Source organism: Canis lupus, chromosome 9 (assembly GCF_011100685.1).
Source record: "Canis lupus familiaris isolate Mischka breed German Shepherd chromosome 9, alternate assembly UU_Cfam_GSD_1.0, whole genome shotgun sequence".
NCBI classification, from domain to species: domain Eukaryota; kingdom Metazoa; phylum Chordata; class Mammalia; order Carnivora; family Canidae; genus Canis; species Canis lupus.
In genome coordinates, this window is record NC_049230.1 from 13,766,889 (window position 1) to 13,789,945 (window position 23,057).

The window sequence follows — 23,057 nt, forward strand, 5'->3', positions numbered from 1 at the left end:
ATGTGTCAATTACTTTTTTTTTTTTTAATATTTTATTTATTCATGAGAGAGAGAGAGAGAGAGAGAGAGGCAGAGACACAGGCAGAGGTAGAAGCAGGCTCCATGCAGGGAGCCTGATGTGGGACTCGATCCCAGGTCTCCAGGATCACACCCTGAGTCAAAGGCAGGCACCAAACCTGCTGAGCCACCCAGGGATCCCCATGTCAATTACTTTGAAGTAAATTTCAGACATATATTTTAGTATGTGTCTCTAACAGATAAACATTGAAAAAAAAATCTAAAAATTCCTTTTATCACCAAATACCTAGTCAGTCCCCAATATCTATCTCATTTATTTTAATTAAATAAGAATCCACATGAGGCTCATACTTTGCAATATCTTGATAAATAGGTTTCTTATGGCTCTTTTTCCTTGCCATTTATTTGTTGACAAAATCAAGCCAATCATCCTATAGTTTTATAGAGTCTGAATTATGCTGATTGCATCCCTGTGGTATCATTTAATAGGCTCCTCTGTCCCTAGCATATCCTGTAAACTGGTAGTTAAACCTAGAAGCTTTACATAATTGAGGTGAATTTTTTTTGGCAAGACTATTTCAGAGGATGTTGAATCATGAGGCATAATCATCCTAGTTGAAAATAGGGTTTGAAGGCAAAACTATGGAGACAGTAGAAAGATCAGTGGTTGCCAGGGGTTGGGATGGGGAAGAGGGAGGAACAGGCAGACCAGAGAATTTTTAGGGCAGTGAACCTATTTTATATGATACTACATTGATGAGCACATTTGTCAAAATCCGCGGAATATACAACACGAAGAGTGAACCTTAATGCAAACTATTGACTTTCAGTGATCTCATGTCAATGTAGGTTCATCTATTTTAACTAATGTACCACTCTGGTGTGAGATGTTGGTAGAAGGGGAGGGAGAGAGAGGAGAGAGGGAGAGAGAGAGAGAGAATGTGTGTGTGTGTGTGCGTGTGTGCATGCACGTGCATACATGCATGTGCGTGTTGGGAGGGGGACAATGGAGTATATGGGAACTCTCTGTACTTGCCACTCAACTTGGTTGTGAACCTAAAAGTGCTCTAAAAAATAAAATCTGGGGATCCCTGGGTGGCTCAGCGGTTTGGTGCCTGCCTCTGGCCCAGGGCGCAATCCTGGAGTCCCAGGATTGAATCCCGCGTCGGGCTCCCGGCATGGAGCCTGCTTCTCCCTCTGCCTGTGTCTCTGCCTCTCTCTATCATAAGTAAATAAATAAATCTTAAAAAAAAAAAAAAATTAAAAAATAAATAAAATAAAAATAAAAATAAAATAAAATAAAAGAATAAAATAAAAGAATAAAATAAAATAAAATAATAAAATGAATATAAAAAAATAAATCAAATCAAATCAAATCAAATCTTCTGGGCAGCCCCGGTGGCTCAGTGGTTTAGTGCTGCCTTCAGCCCAGGGCATGATCCTGGAGACCTGGGATCGAGTCCCATGTCAGGCTCCCTGCATGGAGCCTGCTTCTCCCTCTGCCTGTGTCTATGCCTCTCTCTCTGTCTGTGTCTGTCATGAATAAATAAATAAAATCTTAAAAAAAAAGAAAGAAAAAAAATAAAATCTTCTAAAAAGAATAAATGAAAAAAAAAAAACAAAAAGAAGACATCTGAAGCTATTTAGAACTAGTATGAGTCTAAACTTTACCACTTCTTGGCAATGACTTAAGGCACGTTACTTAATCCTTTTGAATTTGTTTCCTTGGCAGAAAAATGGGGATAAAAATAGTGCTGTGCATGAACAGTGAATAAGATAAAGTGTACAGAGAACATAGGACATTAAAAAAAAAAAAAAGACAATGCATAGCACACAGGATCTTCTCAGTGTTATTTTTCCCCTTCCTTTAACTAAAATGGTACATGACTGAAAAATCAGAATAAGCAATTTTAACTTAATGGAGAAACCATGATAAGCCAAAATTACAAGGAAAATTTTGAGTGTATTTCAGGTACTTTTTTTTTGGGTGAGTGAGTCTATGGTTTTTCTCAGATTTCTTGGTTCTTTGTGGTCTAATTTTAAGATCATTCTTAAAAACCTGTCCTGGGGAGGGGGGGGGGAACCTGTCCTGAAACATGGCAAATTATGAGGCAATGTTTCTTTGTTAAAACAATTTAGCCTAGAAATTCACTGCCAATCAAATATTTGTTAAGAACGAAGCCAATGATTACCAGTGATTCCCTACGGCACAAATAGTACATGAATTACTAATTCTATTTAAATTCTAAAGAGAATGAAAGTTTTCAAATAGCACAAAATCAAGACTAATGCATCGATTCTAACTTTTCTTCAAAATTCTTTTAGCAGTTAAATTTAGTCAGGACCCTAATTACATAATTTTCAGGTACCTGAATAACCTCATATTCCACTGCACTTACTCTTAATCTTGATAGTTTTGAAAAAGTTTAAAGATGCCAAAATAAGCTATTTCCATAAGACATACTGCCGACTAAATATAAAGATTTTCATTCTAAATGCATCTCCTTACCTGTAACTCTTGTAAAATGGAGGCCGCCTCTTTCACGTCACCATTTTGCTCTTTTATAGTTGCTAATGTCTTAGTCAGTCGAGCACGTTCAATTTCAACATAAATCTACAAATATGAGAAATTTATATTATCAAAATTTCCATAGAAATGTGTTAACATTTAAAGATACAGTTGAACTATTATTCAAACTAAGCCTAATGGTATTTATCATGCAGTTATTGTGTACTTTATCCTCTTCGTACAAATACAACTGTGTGACATTTTACATTTCACAATTACATAATTAAAAAAAATTTTTATTCATTTGAAGGGGGGTGCACATGCTCATGCATGCATGCATGCATGAACGCACGCATACCCAGGGAGGAGAGGAAGGGGGGGAGGGAGAGAGAAAATCTAGAGCAGATTCCCCACTTAGAACAGAGCCTGACTCAGGGCTTGATTTCATGACCCTGAAATCATGACCTGAGCAGAAATCAAGAGTTGGACACTTAACCAACCTAGCCACTGAGGTACCTTCACGATCACATATATTTTAAGAACATTATTCATATTTTGTAGCTTTGCTTTAAGCACCTAAATATGAAATCACTGTTTAATGAATAACAGAATCCTAAGCTATATTAAATAGCAGAAAAAATAGAACAGTGCCCTTAAAAGAATTATTTGAGGGGCACCTGGCTGGCTCAGTTGGTAGAACATGTGACTCTTGATCTTGGGGTCATGAGTTCAAGCCCCACACTGGGTGTAGAGGTTGTTTAAGAATAATAGTAATATAAAAAAGAATAATAGTAATAATAATTAAATTAAAATAATTGATCTTGTTAAAGCTACCAGCATTTTTTGCAGTTATAAGTAATGTTAGTGAGTTTATAGTTTCCAACAAATTAAACATCAAAAATTTAACTATAGCCTAATGGAGTCTAGAGAACTAATTATCATGCTTAGGCTTCCTTATCCTTTTAGCCTTTGTTCTGCAGCAACCCCTTTTCCCCAATCCACCCCAGAAAACCTTAATCTCCAAGAATAACAAACTACTTTTACATTCCTAAATGCCCATATGTTTCTTTTCTTTTTTAAAAGATTTTATTTATCTTAAAAAGAGAGAGAGAGAACAGGCATGAGCAGGGGTAGAGTGGGGGGACAGAGGAACAGAGAAAGAATCTTAAGCAGATTTCCTGCTAAGTGGTGAGCTCAACTTGGAGCTCAATCTCATGACCCCAAGATCATGACCTGAGCCAATATCAAGAGTCAAACACAGCACAGTAACTATTTTTATGATGCATCTCTTTGAGGTGATAAAGAACAGTGTCATATTCATTCTGGATCTAGCACAACAGAGGTGTTTAATAAACATTTACTGAACTAAGGGTGCCTGGCCGCTGGCTAAGTCAGTAGAGCATAAAACTCTTGATCTTAGGGTTGTGGGTAAAGCCCCATGTTGAGTGTAGAGATTACGTAAAAAAAAAAAAATCTTGGGGTGCCTAGGTGGCTCAGTCAGTTGAGCATCTGACTATTGATTTGAGCTCAGGTCATGATCTCAGGGTCATGAGACTGGGTCCCACGTTGGGCTGAGTCCCCACACAGTGGGGAGTCCGCTTGAGATTCTCTTTTCCTCTCCCTGCTGCCCCCCACCCACAAATGCTCTCTTAAATAAATCTTTAAAAAATAAATAATTAGGGGATCACTGGGTGGCTCAGCAGTTTAGCACCTGCCTTCAACCCAGGGTATGATCCTGGGGTCCCAGGATCGAGTTCCGCATCGGGCTCCCTGCATGGAGCCTGCTTCTCCCTCTGCCTATGTCTCTGCCTCTCTCTCTCTGTGTGTGTGTGTGTGTCTCTCATGAATAAATAAATAAAATCTTAAAAAAATAAATAAAATCTTTTAAAAAAATTACTGAACTGTTAAGTTAAATATAAGCTTAGTTTTTATTTTCACATCACAAACACCTGTCTAGAAAAAAATAATTTACTTTAGTCACCATTTCACACTTGTCTTTTTTAGAGAAACAGAAGATTAGGAGAACAAAGAGATCATATTAAATACAAATACATTCTGGCAAGACAGTGAAATTTGTAAATTAAACTTGCAACTATGAATACTCTATTATTTTTTTTTTAAGTAAGCTTTACAGCCAACATGGGGCTCAAACTCACAACTGCAAGATTAAGAATCACATGCTCTGCTGACTGAGCCAGCCAGGCACTCCAATATTCTATTAATTTAAATAGTAGAGTGAAACCTTAGTTATCCCAAGTATAGATTTCTCAAGCAGATCTAGGCCAGGGTGAAGAATTACTTTTATCTTTGATTCATTTTACATGTAAATATGGGGTAAGGTCCCTAATTCCTAGAAAAATCTGGATGTGTCAAGACTATGAATATCTATCTGTTTATTTCTTTTTAGATTTTTTAATCTACTTATTCATGAGAGACACAGAGAGGCAGAGACACAGGCAGAGGGAAAAGCAGGCTCCCCTCGGGGAGCCCAACGTGGGACTCGATCCTGGGACTCCAGGATCACGCCCTGGGTCAAAGGCAGACGCTCAACCACTGAGCCACCCAGGCATCCCAAGACTGTGGCTATTTAATTACATTCATTTGGGGGTGCCAGACTGGCTCAGTTGGAAGAGCATGCAACTCTTGATCTCCAGGTCATTAGCTCAAGCCCAATGGTAAGTGCAGAGATTACTTAAAAAAATCTTGGGGATCCCTGGGTGGCTCAGCGGTTTAGCGCCTGCCTTTGGCTCAGGGCGCAATCCTGGAGACCCAGGATCGAGTCCCACGTCAGGCTCCCAGCATGGAGCCTGCTTCTACCTCTGCCTGTGTCTCTGCCTCTCTCTCTCTCTCTTGTCTATCATAAATAAATAAATCTTTTAAAAAAAATCTTTAAAATATGTAAACACAAATAAATATATTCATTTACATATGGGAAGATACTAGAAGGAAATATACAAAGATAATGGTTGAATCAAGGTGATGATCTACTTTGTTATTTTATTTATTTATTTTATTTATTTATTTATTTTTTTACTTTGTTATTTTAAAATAGATCTATCGGGCAGCCCTGGTGGCTCAGCAGTTTAGCGCCGCCTTCAGTCCAGGACATGATCCTGGAGATCAAGTCCCACATCAGGCTCCTTGCATGGAGACTGCTTCTCCCTCTGCCTGTGTCTTTGCCTCTCTCTCTCTCTGTGTCTCTCGTGAATAAATAAATAAAATCTTTAAAATAAAATAAAATAAAATCTATCTATGTATATATATAGATATAACGTCTTCATAAATAAGTATCTCTGAATATAGAAAAGACAGGACTTCCCACTGAGTTATGCCAATGGAAAACTTACCTTTCCTTCTGTTACCATTCGTAGAGTATCAATTAACCGAAGTTTGATTGGAAGGTCTGTGATTTCCTCAACATAAGTACAACACTGTTGAACCATTTTTGCAACAGCCTAAAATAATAAAAACCATTCATGAGTAAGGTTCATTCCTCATACAATTAAAAAGAAGTATTTCAGGATGCCTGAGTGGCTCAATGGTTGAGCATCTGCCTTGGGCTCAGGGCATGATCCCAGGGTCTGAGGACTGATTCCCTATGGGGAGCTTGCTTCTCTCTCTGCCTATGTCTCTGCTTCTCTGTCTCTCATGAATAAATAAATAAAATCTTAAAAAAAAAAAAAAAAAAGGATGTATTTCACTGACGAAAATGCTATGTTCAAACCTAGTATTCCTAAGCAACTCTAGATCTCAGGGTTGTGCGTTCAATCCCCATGTTGGCTGCAGAGATTACTTAAGAAAATAAAATCTTTAAAAAATGAAATGAAATAAAATCAAGTAAAATAATAAAACCTTTAGGGGTGCCTCAGTTAGTTATTATTATTATTTTTTAGAGATTTTATTTATTTATTTGAGAGAAAGTGAGAGCACACACAAGCCAAGGGGAGGGGTTGAGGAAGAGATCCCACTGAACAGGGATCCCCACACTGGGCTTGATCACAGGACCCTGGGGATCATAACCTGAGTGGAAGACATATGCTTAACCAACTGAGCCACCCAGGCAGCCCTGCCTCAGTTGGTTAAATGTCCAAGTATTGATTTTGGCTCAGGTCATGATTTCTGGGTCATGAGATCAAGCCCCATGCTGGGCTCCACACTGGGCATGGAACTTCCTTCAGATTCTCTCTCCCTCTCTCACTATCCCATCCCCCCTCACTTGTACTATCCCACTCTCTCTAAAAATAAATAAATAAATAAAATAATAATAGTGATAAAATAAAATCTTTAAAAAAGAGGAAGGGGGGACCGGGCTGGATCAGTTGGTAGAGCATGCCATTCCTGATTCAGGGTTGTGAGTTCAAGCCCCGTATTTGGTGTAGAGCTTGCTTAAAAAAATATTCAAAATGTCTCTGATAGCTAAGAAGTACTAAACACCCATTAATAACTCAAAAAGGTTAGGAAAATCTCAGATGGAAAGACGTCACCCCTCCCCACTACAAATAGCAAACTGATTACACAAAAGGGGTGTTTGAGGATGTCTATTAGAAGGCTTCCTAGCTAGCTTTTTTTGGAGCCAAGCAAAAAAGCACAGAGGTTGTAGAAGATGAAAGGGGGGAAAAAAGAAGTGAGTTCCACAGTGGCTGTGAACACAATGAAGCCATAGTCAGCTGATACTGTAAATGAAGAAAAGAGTCAGCAGCAGAGGCAGAAGGTTAAGCAGTTCCAGCCCCTGGGTAGGGAGGAAGAGCCATAGTCACCCATATTCCCCTCAATAAAATGTGACATTGAAGGGTCACAGTATCCCTGCCCAGGTTCCTCACAGATAACTTAAGCAGGTTGGACTACATTACCTCTAGCTCTAATTCTATCATCTAGGTCAGAGGTCAGCAAAATATTTCTATAAATTTTGGTAAATATTTACATTCTAAGTATGTTACACTTTGTGAGCCACAGGGTCTCTGTGGCAAGTATTCAGCTCTGCTTTTTTTTTTTTTAAGATTAATTAATTATCTGAGACTTTTTAAAAAAGATTTTTTATTTACTTCTTCATGAGACACAAAGAGAAAGAGAGGCAGAGACACAGGCAGAGGGAGAAGCAGGCCCCATGTAGGGAACCCAATGTGGGACTCGATCCCGGGACCCCAGGATCACGCCCTGAGCCAAAGGCAGATGCTCAACCACTGAGCCACCCAAGCGTCCCTCAGCTTTGCCTTTGTAACTACAAAGCTACCAGACAATATATAACAAATGGATGGCTATGTTCCAGAAACATTATTTACAAAGTTAGCAGGTGGGATTTAGTCCACGGCCTATAGTCTGCAACCTCTAATATAGATTCTTTTATTTTTTTTAACATTTTATTTATTTATTCATAAGAGACACAGATAAGCAGAGAGAGAGAGGGAGATACAGGAGCAGGCTCCATGCAATGAGCCTGCTTCTCCCTATGCCTATGTCTCTGCCTCTCTCTCTGTGTCTCTCATGAGTAAATAAAATCTGTAAAAAATATATACATAGATTCTAAACATTATCAATTATCAGTCAATTATCATAACCATTGAGAATAATAATTAGGACTCTTTGTCATCAAGAAAATACGTATTTTAAGATATCAGAAAAGTAAACAGAGAATCTTGCAGTCAATTATACTTCAATCAAGCTAAAAAAAAAAAAAAAAATCCCAAGGTGTATCTTGCAAAGATTTCCTTGAAAAAGAATATTCATGGAGTTCAGGTCAAACTACTAATTATCTGGAAAACTGGATGTTCAGAGACACAAGAGTTCCAAAAGGTGAAGGTTTTTACTGTAAAATATAACTCTTTCAATAAGTGTACGGCTCTGGGACACCTTGTATCTCCCAAAGATCCCTCTAACACTCATTATAACAATGATTTCTAGAAGAGCATACAACTTAGTAATTCTAAAAGCCGTGCAAAAACTACATTAGCAGAAATCAGATGGGGTACAAGAAAAACAAAACAAAACAATTCCATCAATATTCTAACGGTAAGTGAACATCACGCTGCCACCTGAAAAAAATAGAAGTCATTAGGTAAGTCATGGTTGGAGTGAGGCTTACCCCCTGGGCTCAAGTGACAGACAGTGAATTAGAAACCATTAATTTTAAGCAATCTAGAAAAGGTTATTTTAAGAAAATCATTACTTTCTAAGTCTGATAAAGCAAAAAGAAAAGTTTTAGGTAAAAAGTAATTATGGGAAAAGGAGAGGCACATTTTGAGTCCCTAAGCACTTTCCAGAGCTAAGAAGACATAGTATGTCACCTGCGAAAGGGGGAGCCCCCTGCAGTTGTGGTCATGCCATTAGCCAGTTGTGAGAAGGCTCAAACTCCTCTTTCTCCAGGAAGCCTCCCCTAACAAACCTAATCAAAACCTTCTCTTCCTCCTTTCATGTCTCCTTGCACCACTCACTGCTTTTTGTCACTTACTGTATATTGCTATCTGGGCATATAACTTCTTTTTATTTTTTAAGATTTTATTTATTTCTTTTTTTTTTTTTAAGATTTTATTTATTTATTCATGAGAGACAGAGAGAGAGAGAGAGAGAGAGAGAGAGAGAGAAAAGCATAGAGACACAGGCAGAGGGACAAGCAGGCTCCATGCAGGGAGCCCAATGCGGGACCTGATCCCGGGTCTCCAGGATCACGCCCTGGGCTGAAGGCAGGCATTCAACCACTAAGCCACCCAGGGATCCCCAGATTTTATTTATTTCTTAAAGAGAGTGAGGAAGGGGATAAGCAGAGGGAGAGGGACAAACAGACTCCATGCTGAGCACAGAGCCTGATGCAGGGCTTGATCTCATGACCCTGACATCATTACCCAAGCTGAAATCCGGAGTCAGCTGCTTAACCAACTGAGCCACTCAGGTGCCCTATGTGTGCACCTTTTCTTTTTTTTCTTTTTTTAAGATTTTAAATTTATTTATTAATGTGAGAGAGAGAGAGAGAGAGAGAGAGAGAGGCAGAGATATAGGCAGGGGAAGAGAAGGAGGCTCCCTGCAGGAAACCTGATATGGGACTAGATTCTAGGACCCCAGGATCACGACCTGAGCCAAAGGCAGATGCTCAACCAGAGCTACCCAGGTGCCCCTGTGTATAACTTTTAAAAATAAATCACCTTAGGGCACTTGCTAAAGATGTACTACCATTACTTGTGATTTATATTCTGTACCGAACTAGAGGTTACCTGGCACATTTCTTCACTTTCCAAGAATCTTACATATAAATGTCAGTTTCTCAATCAGAAAAGCAACAAAGAGGGACGTCTTGGTGGCTCAGCAGTTAAGCGTCTGCCTTTGGCCCAGGCAATGATCCTAGAGTCCCAGGATTGAGTCCCACATCGGGTTCCCTGTGTGAAGCCTGCTTCTCCTTCTGCCTGTGTCTCTGCCTCTCTCTGTGTGTCTCTCATGAATAAATAAATAAAATCTTTAAAAAAAGAAAAGAAAAGAAAAGAAAAGCAACAGAGGGGATACCTGGGTGGCTCAGATAAGGTTAAGTGTCTGGTTTTGGCTCAGGTCATGCTCTCTAGGTCCTGGGATGGAGCCCCACATCAGGCTCCCTGCTCAGTGGGGGGTGGGGGGGCTCCCTCTCCCCCTGTTCCTCCCCCCTGCTTGTTCTCTGTGTGTTTCTCTCTCTCAAATGAAAAAAAAAAAATCTTAAAAAAAAAAAAAACAGAATTAAATAGTCCCTTCTACTGGCTCTCAAATGTTAGAACTCTATTAATAATCTGTATTTTTGGATACCTGTTTTGAATGATACTAGTACTATACAAAACACATATTATTTTAACCCAGGTTGCCTTGAAACAACTAAATAAATTGCCCTTTCTAAACTACCCCATGGAAAGTTAATTTCTCAGAAAATCAGAGGAAGACAATGGTTCATTTATGCCAGTCTCTCAGCTGACTCTATGATGGTCTCTCAAACCACAGAACTGAGCGGTAAAAGGCATATTTAAATGAATTTCACATTCAGATGTACTAGATTGCCTCAAATCTGTTAACTTCTTATTTTTCAGATCTTATTTGTAAGTAATCACTACACCCAATGTGGGGCTCAAATTCACAACCCAGAGATCAAGAGTCACACACTCCCTGACTGAGTCAGCCAGGTGTCCCCACGTTAATTACTTTTTTTTTTTTTTTTATAAATTATTCCACTGTAACCAGGCTTTTATTTGTTTAAATGCTAGAGAATCTTTTTTTTTTTTTTTAAAGATTTTATTTATTTATTTGAGAGAGAGCACATGCATGCATGAATCGGGGAAAGGCAGAGGAAGAGGGAGAAACAGACTCTCTGCTGAGCGGGGAGCCTGACTCAGGACTCCATCCCAGGACCTGGAGATCATAACCTAAGCCAAAGGCAGACTCCTAACCAACTGAGCCACCTAGATGCCCCATTCTGCTTGAGATAGTTAGAGCTGCCTAGATGGCTCAGTCAGTAGAGCATGTGACTCTTGATGTCACAGCCATAGGTTCAACCCCCACATTAGGTAGAGTTTACCAAACAAAAACAACAAAAACTCAAGCAAAAGAACAGGGAAAACAGTAAAGAAAATCTAGCTTCCCCAAAACTCCAAAAGAGAACATACATAATCTTTAAACAAAATTAAGTCAAAATAATGTCTGAAAAATGGCCTCAAAATAAATATTAATGTTTAATAAAAGACATGACTAAGTAAATTACAGATTATCAATTTGATGGATTATAACACAATCATTTATTTTTTTTTAATTTATTTATGATAGTTACAGAGAGAGAGAGAGAGAGAGAGAGAGGCAGAGACACAGGCAGAGGGAGAAGCAGGCTCCATGCACCGGGAGCCCGACGTAGGATTCGATCCCGGGGTCTCCAGGATCACGACCTGGGCCAAAGGCAGGCGCCAAACCACTGCGCCACCCAGGGATCCCAACACAATCATTTAAAATAATAAACATGGGGGTACTCAGGTGGCTCAGTCAGTTGAGCATCTGGCTTCTGATTTCATTCAGCTCAGGTCATGATCTCAGTGTTGTAAGATTTGTCAGGCTCCTCGCTCAGAGGGGAATTTGCTTGAAATTCTCCCCCCCCCAACTCCTCTTCCACATGTGCATCCTTCCCCCCCCTTACTTTCTCCCTCTCAAATCTTTTTATTTTATTTTTATTATTTTTAAAAGATTTTATTTATCTATCATGAGAGACACAGAGAGAGAGGCAGAGACATAGGTAGAGGGAGAAGCAGGCTCCTCATGGGGAGCCTGATGCAGAACTCATCCCAGGACCTGGGGATCATGACCTGAGCCAAAGGCAGATGCTCAACCACTGAGCATCCAAGTGCTCCTCAAATAAATCTTTTTAAATAAATTAAATAATAAACATGAAGACATGGAGCAAGATGGAGACAGAACAAAACTGTACCAACATTCAGCACAATTTTGGAAAAATATGCAAATATATAAAACTAGAAAAAAAACTCATAAAAACAGCTGACATGAAAATATGGACAGAATTTTTAAAAACCGTCTAGAATGTAATGCTGATTTAACAGTAAATTTAAAACAGCTTCATAGAACAGTTTTCTAAAGTTCTTATTTAAATGCAAATGTAGTCATGAACTCACTTGTTTTAACTGACTCCGTCTTTTTGACAAAAGCATAATATTTTCATTAAGTAAATCCCATTCTTTAGCCTCATAGCACATTTTCACTACTGCAACTAAGATGCGGGATGTAGACACCATATCAGAAGCCTGTAGAAATGAAAATATACACAAGTTAATGGAACACTGTTAAATGAAATTCATGATAATTGAAGTTTTCACTATACTATACTCACAGTACGGGTCTGTTTCTCCAAAGAGAGAAGGGTTTCAATGACTTCTTGAAGTCTTCCTTCCTAAAATAAAAGATATAAATGAACAATGAAAACATCACCATCAACACAAAACCAAATAAACTCATCTACAATGAAATGTTTCTGACACAGAAAAGAAAAAATCCATTTCAGAGGCAAAGGGCAACTACCACTAGCACTAGTGTTTTGGGTCTTTCCTTCTCTTGGCCATGCTAGCTTTTCCCGTGGATTACCTAAGTCAATGGTTCCCAAAGTGGGGCCCACAAGGAATTTTTAACATTTCAAAATGCCTATGAGAAACTGAATGTAGGACAATGATTTAACACCTGAAAAAACCATCAAGTCTTGGCTTTGGATTCTAATTGATCAATTCAGTGTGGTAACCAGATTATCTTGTTTAGAACCAAGACTCTGATGGCACTCACACGTGTCTTTCAAGAATAAAAGTGGGAAAATGAATTCATTATGAAGTTACCATAACAAATATTTTATTTTAAAAACTTTTTAAAAAATATTTTTGTAGGGGCAGCCCCGGTGGCGCAGCGGTTTAGCGCAGCCTGAAGCCTGGGGTGTGATCCTGGAGACCTGGGATCGAGTCCCACGTCGGGCTCCCTGCATGGAGCCTGCTTCTCCCTCTGCCTGTATCTCTGCCTCTCTCTCTCTCTCTCTCTGTGTCTCTCATGAATAAATAAATAAAATTAAAAAAAATATTTTTGTAATTTATTCATGAGAGACAGAGAGAGAGAGAGAGAGGCAGAGATACAGGCAGAGGGAGAAGCAGGCTCCATGCAGGGAGCCCGACGTGGGACTCGATCCCAGGTCTCCAGGATCACGCCCTGGGCTGAAGGCAGAAACTTAACCACTGAGCCACCCCATAACAGGCATCCCCATAACAGATATTTTAAAACATGAAGTTTTGAGGAAAAATAAAAAGGATATTTGGTGGTAAAAAACCCAGTTTTTCAATAACTTTTTTAAAAACAAGATTTTATTTATTTATTAGAGAAAGAGCAAGTGAGCACATAGAGAGGGAGAAGCAGACTCCCTGCTGAGCAGAGAGCCTGATGCGGGGCTTGATACTAGGACCCTAGGATCATGACCTGAGCCAAAGGCAGGTGCAACTTAACCGATTGAGCCACCCAGGCATCCAACTTTTTTTTTTTTTTAAGATTTTATTTATTTGGGTGACTGGGTGACGGGCACTGAGGGGGGCACTTGATGGGATGAGCACTGGGTGTTATGCTATATGTTGGCAAATTGAACTTCAATAAAAAAAATAAAAATAATAAAAAAAGATTTTATTTATTCATGAAAGACACATGGAGAAAGGCAGAGACACAGGCAGAGGGACACACGCAGGGAGCCCAATGTGGGACTCGATCCTGGAACTCCAGGATCACGCCCTCAGCTGAGGGCAGAGGCTCAACTGCTGAGCCACCCAGGCGTCCTGAACTTTTTTTTATAAGTAAGCCCTATGCCCAGAGTAGGGCTTAAACTCACAATCCCAAGATCAAGAGTCACCTGTTCTGCCAACTGAGCAAGCCAGGAGCCCTTAATTTTCAATGCCTTTAAAAATAAATTGGGCAGCCCCGGTAGCCCAGTGGTTTAGTGCTGCCTTAGGCCAGGGTGTGATCCTGGAGTCCTGGGATCGAGTCCCACGTCGGGCTCCCTGCACGGAACCTGCTTCTCCCTCTCCCTCTGCCTGTGTCTCTGCCTCTCTCTCTGTCATGAATAAATAAATAAATCTTAAAAAATAAAATAAATTATAATTGTGCTTAAAGGAAATGAAGACCACCTGAGAATATCCACACGCACTATCTTAAAAGCAGATACTGATCCAAATGGAATACCCCTTTTTGTCAAGTGACAGTAACCTCTATCTCGTATGCAAATACAGAATATTCCTCCGGGGGTGCACATTAGGAAATGGGAATAGCAAAATTCAAATGATATAAACCTAAATGATAATACACCAGGACTAAGATAAGCCATTCTACTAAGAACCACACATTGTAATCAAAACAAAACCAGCCCACAGCAAAAAAATTTCAAGTACTTATGATACTGATATTATTAACAATGAGTGAACTGGAAGTGATAGAGGATTTTATTTTGAAATTGGTTTAACTATAAATGAAATTTTTATTATTATTATTTTTAATGATTTCATTTTTATTTTTATTTATTTATTTTTTTTAAAAAAGATTTTATTTATTTATTCATGAGACACAGAGAGAGAGAGAGAGAGAGAGAGGCAGAGACACAGGCAGAGGGAGAAGCAGGCTCCATGCAGGGAGCCCGACGGGGGACTTGATCCCGGGACTCCAGGATCACGCCCTGGGCTGAAGGCAGGCACTAAACCACTGAGCCACCCAGGGACCCCCCAATGATTTCATTTTTAAGTAATCTCTATACCTAATGTGGGGCTCAAACTCACAACTCCAAGATCAAGAGCCACATGCTCCACCAAATGCCAGCCAGGTGCCCTGAAACTTACTTTATTTTAATGACATGCATGGATAGTACATTAGTACTATTCTTTTACTGAGGAAAGAAACTAACTAGTTTTTGAATTAAGGATACAAATAATGTTTGTACTTTTCAAAATGTTATTTTCCAAGATAATGTTTAAACTGAATTTTCTATGGAGCACAGAATATGTACTGTACAGACATTATTTGAACTTTCTTTAACTCTAAAATCTGTATGATTACTATAATTAAATCTTAAACATACATTACTAGTGTTGTAACAGTGTTTCCTATGCAAAGGGAGAGAGCATCAGTTAGGCAAACTTTATAGATTCATGTGTATGATAAATGCTGACTAAATGTCCATCAGAGGAAAAGAAGAAACAAATCCATAAATTTTCCAAAGCTAAAGGCTAATAAATCATAAAAGAACAAAGACTCTTGAACTGTAGACTGCTACAGATTACTAAATTCAATCACCTCATTCTAGAGTATACAAGGATTAAGGACCAAATAGTGCAGCTACAAAACTTAACAGCAGAATCAGAACCCAGGGCTCTTGCCTCCTGATTCAATGTTCCCTCCATTACACCAAACAATACTAGTTTAAATCACACCTTTGTTTTCATCAAAGTAATTTCCATTAGGAAAATGGTTACTATCTGGCAACAAATATAGTACAAAAATAGCTAACATGCAAAATACCGTTCATTGATGATCACCTGTCACTTTTGCAATTACTGTTAGTCATGTGATATAATCAAGAGTGTAGTTATGGTATTTTAATTCGGAAGTATAGGTTTTATTTTTAATTTTTTTTAATTTTTATTTATTTATGATAGTCACAGAGAGAGAGAGAGAGAGAGAGAGAGAGAGAAAGGCAGAGACATAGGCAGAGGGAGAAGCAGGCTCCATGCACCGAGAGCCCGACGTGGGATTCGATCCCGGGTCTCCAGGATTGCGCTCCAGGCCAAAGGCAGGCACTAAACCGCTGCGCCACCCAGGGTTCCCTAGGTTTTATTTTTTTAAAGATATTGTTTATTTATTCATGAGATACACACACAGAGAGAGAGGCAGAGACATAGGCTGAGGGAGAAGCAGGCTCCACACAGGGAGCCCGACGCAGAACTCAATCCCAGGACCCCAGGATCACGCCCTGGGCCGAAGGCAGGCTTGCTAAACTGCTGAGTCACCAGGGCTGCCCAGAAGTATGGATTTCAAAGAACTGCACTCTACATGTGAAAGAATCACATACTACTCTCTTTTTAAAGATTTCATTTATTTATTCATGAGAGACAGAGAGAGAGAGAGAGAGAGGCAGAGGCAGAGGGAGAAGCAGGCACCATGCAGGGAGCCTGATGTGGGACTTGATCCTGGAACTCCAGGATCACACCCTGGGCCGAAGGCAGGCATGCTAAACCGCTGAGCCACGCAGGCATCCTGAATCACAAACCACTCTAGATATTTTTTTTTTTAATTTTTATTTATTTATGATAGTCACACAGAGAGAGAGAGAGAGAGAGAGAGAGAGAGAGAGAGAGAGGCAGAGACACAGGCAGAAGGAGAAGCAGGCTCCATGCACCGGGAACCCGACGTGGGATTCGATCCCGGGTCTCCAGGATCACGCCCTGGGCCAAAGGCAGGCGCCAAACCGCTGCGCCACCCAGGGATCCCACAAACCACTCTAGATATTAACAAAACATTAGTTGTCATCTTCTCAGGAAAGCATTCTTAAATAACTCTCCATAGTCAGTAGTTATTCAGTATTTCCTTCTTTAACTCACAAGACCACAGACTTTCTGCTCTGTAATGACTCCAACATTTTTTGTTTTAACCTTTATGGTCTTCCTAATCTCACTAGAATGTAAATTCTGTAAGAGCAGGGACCATGTCTATACTGTTCACTACTGCAGCTCAATGTTCTGCACCTGGCAAAGCACATAATGTTGCTTCCGTAGATATTATGGTACATCCCTTTATACCTTGAACCAGTTATTAATGTGCACCTCTGATCTCCTAAATGGTTTTAAGTTCCTTCAGGGCTGGATAGCGTCTGATTGTTTCCCATGCACCAACTTGTACATAGCATGCATTGAATGGCTTCACACTGACCAGAAACTATCAGATGATCTTAATGGCTCAGAATTCGTGATTCTTACTGTCACACTAAGTAGGATGTGATAAGTTACATGTCTGGTAATTCAGTGCTATTTGAGGGGTATTACTATCAACAAAATACTACTCCCAATTCTCTAATCATCCCACCTTTTTCTCCCATTCTTCCATGTCCAATGCTATGGCTAACCATCCTCCTCCTTTTTTTCCCTACCTATTCAGTTTTTCGAAATTCCACCTCCTTGGAGCACCTGGGTGGCTCAGTCAACCTGTCTGCCTTCAGCTTAGGTCATGATCTCAGGATCCTGGGATTGACCCTCACATCAGGCTCCCTGCTCAGTGGGGAACCTGCTTCTCCCTCTCTCTCTGTCTCTTTTAAATAAATACATAAAATCTTTAAAAAAAAAAGAAAAAAGAAAAGAAAAGTAAGAAGGAAAGAAAGGAATTCCACCTCCTCAATGCTGCCTTTCAACTCAGAGGAATGAGACAGTCAGAGCTACCAAAATTAAGCCAGTAGAACATGTGACTTTTGTGACTCATTTTCCTCAATAAAATAATCTTTGTGGGACCCAGGCTCAGCGGTTGAGCACCTGCCTTCCACCCAGGGCGGGATCCTGGAGACCCAGGATCGAGTCCCACATCTCTCACATCAGGCTCCCTGCATGGATCCTGCTTCTCTCTCTGCCTATGTCTCTGCTTCTCTCTCTCTCTGTCTCTCACAAATAAATAAATAAAATCTTAAAATAAATAAACAGATAAATAAATACAAATAATCAATGTTCAAATGACTAAGGAGTTGTTCAATATCAATCCATGTTGGGTATCTGTAAGTTCTATGTTTGTGTCCTTTAACTTCTAAGTGGATCCAATCTTTTAATGATTTGTTAAATAACTTAAACAAGTAAGAAAAAGGCCAATGGTTGAAATTTAAGACCAATCCGATACTTTCACATAAACTATTTCTAAAAGAGTTTTTTGTCCTAGCTGCTAACAATAAAATGTTTTACATTTCACCTCTTCTTTTTTTTTAATATTAACCTTGAGAAGAGGCTGAAGGTAACCAAACGAAAAGACATGAAGATGAATGAAAGGATATATTCAATTTAAGAATGTAAATAATCGGGGTGCCTGGGTAGCTCAGTCAGTTAAGCATCTGCCTGCAGCTCAGGTCATGACCTGGGGGGGTGGATGGGTGGGTGGGGTGGTCCTGGGGTCAAGCCCCCAATCTGCTCTCTGCTCAGCGGGGAGCCTGCTTCACCTCCCTCTGCCATCCCCACCCCTATTTGTGCTCTCTTTATCTCTGTATCAAATAAATAAAATCTAAAAAAATGTAAATAATTTCCAAATAACCATGTAACAATTATACCATAATCAAAAAGCAGGGGTGGTGGTGGTGGTGATCCTCTGTGTATTAAGAACTGCTAAATACTACAGAGTTACAGAAAGGCCCTCATTAGATTCATTAAAGAACTAATCACTATGGAGAACTAGTATCACTTTTATTTATTTATTTATTTTAAAGATTTTATTTATTTATTCACAAGAGACAGAGGGTGGGGGGCAGAGACACAGAGGGAGAAGCAGGCTCCATGCAGGGAGCCTGATGTGGGACTCGATCCTGGGTCTCCAGGATCATGCCCTGGGCTGAAGGCGGCACTAAACCGCTGAATTACCCAGGCTGCCCTAGTATCACTTTTATTATCTCACCAACCTCAAATGCCAGTCACTGAAGCAGCAGAATGTAATAGTTAAAAATTCTGGCTCTGCAGCCAGACTGCCTGGGTCTAAATCTCAGGTCTACCACTATATTACCTTGGGCATAACACACTTTGACTCTTAATTTTCTCTTCAGTGAAATGAGCATAATAAGAATTCCTGCCCCACAGAGTTGCTGTAAGCATTAAAGCAAAACCTATAAAGATAGGCCTGGAATATATGTACATTATCATCATTACAACAGCTAACATTATATAGAAAGTACATGGCAATAAATATTAGTGACTGGTGTTAATTATTGAATGTTAGGTGAGTGTTGGAACACAGAAACAGAACTGTATTAGATCATTGTAAGAGAATCGAATGGCCTAGATTTGGCAATTTCACCACCCAAGTCTAGACCTGGGTCTGTCTTTTGAAGGTTTCTGCTATCCGGGCTCTTTTCTCACTAGGTACATTTTTAGTAAGTTTCTATACACATAATTTTTATCTTCAAATGTCTTTCACATTAAAAATAAAAAATGGGGCACCTGGGTGGCTCAATGGTTGAGTGTGTCTGTCTGCTGTTGGCTCAGGTCGTGATCCCAGGGTCCTGGGATCGAGTCCTGCATCAGGCTCCCTGTAGGCAACCTGCTTCTCCCTCTGCCTACCTCTCTGCCTCTCTCATGAATAAATAAATAAAATCTTAACATATGTACATAAAAAAAAAGTCTTAAGAAAAGTAAGCGTAGAAGTAAGTCTCTTACAGAGGTCGTGGAATGTAGCAAAACGAACACGACCTGTTGCCAGGAGACTTGAGCTTGACCTGGCTTTGCTATAGACCTTGGATAAACCACTTAACTGCTGAACCTTAGTTTTCTCACAAGTAAAGTAAAAACAATAGAACTTTCTTCACTTTTATTGATGGGCTCAAAGTAAAACAACAAAAGAGTATATGCTAAAGTGTTCTATACATTCCAATGTAGAAATACAATGCTTTAAATAGGTATTTTCTTTGTTTGGTGGAATGGCTAGAAAATATAAAATGATGAATAAAAGGTAAAACAAAGAATCAAACTTTAAAAGAAATTAAAATTAACTAGGATGGTAAGACAACTGTCTAATCCAAAACTTGAAAATTGTGGGTTTGCAATAAAAAACAAAAACATACTCTGTCATCCCCCAGGCCTCTATCTGCCTCGTTCACAAAAGCAATTCACACCAATACCTTATTTTGTTCCACTGGCACACTGGCTTAAAAAAAAAAAAAAAATCCAAATCGCTTTAATTTTACCTCGTTTAACAAGCCCCAACTTTCCCTGTTTTAAACATTTCCATTATCTACTTATTTGATGCCTAAAAAGGTATTTGAGTTTGCAAGTCTTTTCAACTGTCTTGAACATAACCACAATGTCCTAAATAAATGCCATACATGTGATTACTACAACCGTAGCAGCGAAAAATTTTTTTTTCTTACTGGCCTATAAGCTACCTGAGGGCAAGGGCTTTGTCTAATAATGATCGTTACAGTCCCCACAATGTCTAGCACTGACTAATGATAGGAGGCTCTCAGAAGAAATCGGTAAAAGGAAGATTTTTTTTCTCCCAGGTCTCAGTTCTAGAAATAGTTGTACTTCTTTAAAGCAAATGGTTTCTTCCTTTGGACACTAGCAATCTATTACATCCCAAGTGGTAGTTCAGAGGCTGACTTTGGCCTGTATGTATATTTTGTTTGATATATGTGGTATTGGTTCAAATAGTGCTTTAAACCAGATTAGTGCCAGTTTCTAAATATTGAGGCAATTCATATAAAAAAATCCAAATTCCTGGCTTCTCCCTCAAGAAGTTGACAAGGCTTGGCCTTCATCCCCAATTGGCAAAGATTAACTGGAGGTACAGAGTTACTGCCCCCTTTCCCTGGACAGGTGCTCAGAAGTTCAGGTTTTCATTACATTTGGCTCACTAGGCAGGACAGCATGGTGAGAGCACAAGCTCCAGAATCAGTCTGCTTGGTTTGCATCCTGGCTCCACCACTTTACTAGCTGTATGACCTTGGAGCACGTGACTCAACTTCTCTTAGACTGTTTTCTTGTCTGTAAAATAAGAAGAAGAATAATACCTATCACATAGGGCTAAGGTGAGGACCGTATGAGCTAATGCATGTAAGCACTTAGAAGAAGAGTGTCTGGCACGGCAGAAAGTACTCAATAAATGCCAGCTATTGTTATCTGCCTGGCCCTGTAGGTGTTTCCCAACTCCTATGTACAAGACGATGTTTTCTTTACGCTAGCTTCTGGTATGTACATAGATGAATTTATGATTACCCTCCATCAAATGTACTGAAGCTAAGAAATTCAGGTATACCAACTTCATCATCTTTCCCTATCCCTGTCTTTTTTGTAAAGCCCCATTAAATGGGACGCCTGGGTGGCTCAGCAGTTGAGCGTCTCCCTTCGGCCCGGGCCGTGATCCTGGGGTGTGGGACTGAGTCCCACACTGGGCTCCTTGCAGGGAGCTTCTCCGTCTGCCTGTGTCTCTGCCTCTCTCTCTCTCTCTCTCTCTCTGTGTGTCTCTCACGAATAAATAAATACGATCTTTAAAAAATAAAAATAAAAAAAGCCCCATTAAATGCTTTATCAGAAAAAGGGGAAGTATTGAAAGGTTTCCTTCTAAGAAATACTACTGTTAGGGACACCTGGGTGGCTCAGTGTTTGGGCATCTGCCTTCAGCTCGGGGTGTGATCGTGGAGACCCGGAATCCAGTCTCGCATGGGGCTCCCTGCATGGACTCTGCTTCTCCCTCTGCCTGTGTCTTTGCCTCTCTCTCTCTCTGTCTCTCATGAGTAAATAAGTAAAATAATTTAAAAAAATACTACTGTGAGATAATACTTGACACTCCTCCTGTCCCTGAATGTATTACATTTCAATGTACTTATGCAGTAAGCCCCTGAAGGGACAAAACCAACTCTGTTATTTAGCACATGCGTCCCAGGTGAATAGCAACACATACCTGTGGCTGGATTGATCAAGGAACTTAATGACGCCTGGGTGCAAGGACTCTTAGCAACAGCCCATGATGGGAGCTGATCTGACAACCATCCAAAGCCCCGTCAGACAAACCGAGTTTTGAATCCTCGGTTCCATTACCAACGACAACGTTCCACAAGTAACTCCCTAAGCCTTGGTTTCTTTATATGTAAAAGGATCCACAGAGTCGCCTGACACGTAGCAGGGAGTGTGATAAATACCAGGATCGAGTTAAAAGTTCTACTCCAGGGGAGATAAGCAGTTGGGCTAAAGCGCTGTTATCCCGCACTGCTGTCTTCCGGAGTTCCTGCTCCAGGAACCATTCCTCCCCACCCCAGTCTCTGTAAAACCTTCCCTTATTCCACCAGTAAGAAGGAGCAGCTTCCTTCTCTGTGTTCCAACAGCACTTGACAGGCTTGGGGGACACTCACCACCGCAGCCGATCGTCTAATTTCGCGATGTCTACGAACTCCTGAAGGGCAGGGGTCCTGTGCCGTTGTCCGCCTTCGTCCCGTCACTTTCCTACCCCTTCTCCTGGCTCAAGGCCAGGCACATCCCAGGATCCACACACAGCTTAACGACACGAGCAGAAGCACTCACCTCTCTGATCTAGCCTGGACGCTGACGCGGCCCTAACCCCCTGGGAAACTGCTAAAGTGCACGTGAAACGGGACCATGAAAAGGGGGCCCCAGCTGCTCCGGGCAGTGGCCATCTGTCCCGGGGAAGGTTTGGGAAGCTGTATGCACCGGCGTACTCCCGCCGCGGAGCCGACCTGGGACCTCCTCCCCAAGCAGCCCCACTCGGGCCGGGCAGGCAGTGGGGGACGCGCCCTCCAGCCCGCAGGCCCCCTGAGGCCTAAGCGAGCTCCGCGCCGTGACTCAGCCCTCGGCGCCCGCCAGCAGCCAGCCGGCCTCCCCTCACCTTGGCCAGCTTCTCGCACTCGGGCAGTCGCTGATCCACTGTGGCGCTGTAGTCCACTTCCATCTTGACGATGCGCCCATCAGCCCGCTCCGAGCCGCCGTCCGCCATGGTCCCTGCCTGAACGTCCCTTGATGTCCCCCTGCTTCGGCCACCACTCGTCACCCACACCGGAAGCCGCCTGTGCACCCGCTCAGGCAGTGCGTCGGGAACCCGCGCGAAGGACCCCACGAGGCCCCCCCTGCGCTGGCCGCCAGACAGGCACTGCCGCGGACAGCCCTGGGGGCGGGGCTGGGGGCGGGGCTGGGGGCGGGGCTGGGGGCGGGGCTGGGGCGGGGCATCCCTGCTTTGAAGTATTACTTCTCAGAACCGTGGGCAAGTCGCTTGACTTTTGTTGGGTCTCAGTGTTCTCATCTCTGCCTGAGCAGGCTGAAATCACCTCAGAGACAAAAAGTTC

At 41.0% G+C, this 23,057-nt stretch overlaps 1 protein-coding gene across 2 annotated transcripts in view; it reads right to left on the bottom strand.

The window, feature by feature from the left end:
• The window catches only part of PSMD12 (proteasome 26S subunit, non-ATPase 12), a 35,396-nt gene extending 12,593 nt beyond the window's left edge, over positions 1 to 22,803 (bottom strand). Inside the window, exons 1-6 of one of the 2 annotated variants that reach the window (XM_038546819.1) lie at positions 22,604 to 22,742; positions 20,608 to 20,748; positions 12,357 to 12,416; positions 12,142 to 12,270; positions 5,875 to 5,982; positions 2,528 to 2,632 (exon numbers count right to left, since the gene is read on the bottom strand). In XM_038546819.1, the coding sequence (XP_038402747.1) occupies positions 2,528 to 2,632; positions 5,875 to 5,982; positions 12,142 to 12,261 (333 nt within the window). In that variant the 5' untranslated portion in view covers positions 12,262 to 12,270; positions 12,357 to 12,416; positions 20,608 to 20,748; positions 22,604 to 22,742. Of the gene's footprint in view, positions 1 to 2,527; positions 2,633 to 5,874; positions 5,983 to 12,141; positions 12,271 to 12,356; positions 12,417 to 20,607; positions 20,749 to 22,603 lie in introns of both variants that reach the window. The other variant, XM_038546818.1, reaches the window with a different exon arrangement.
• Positions 22,804 to 23,057: the final 254 nt, after the last annotated feature.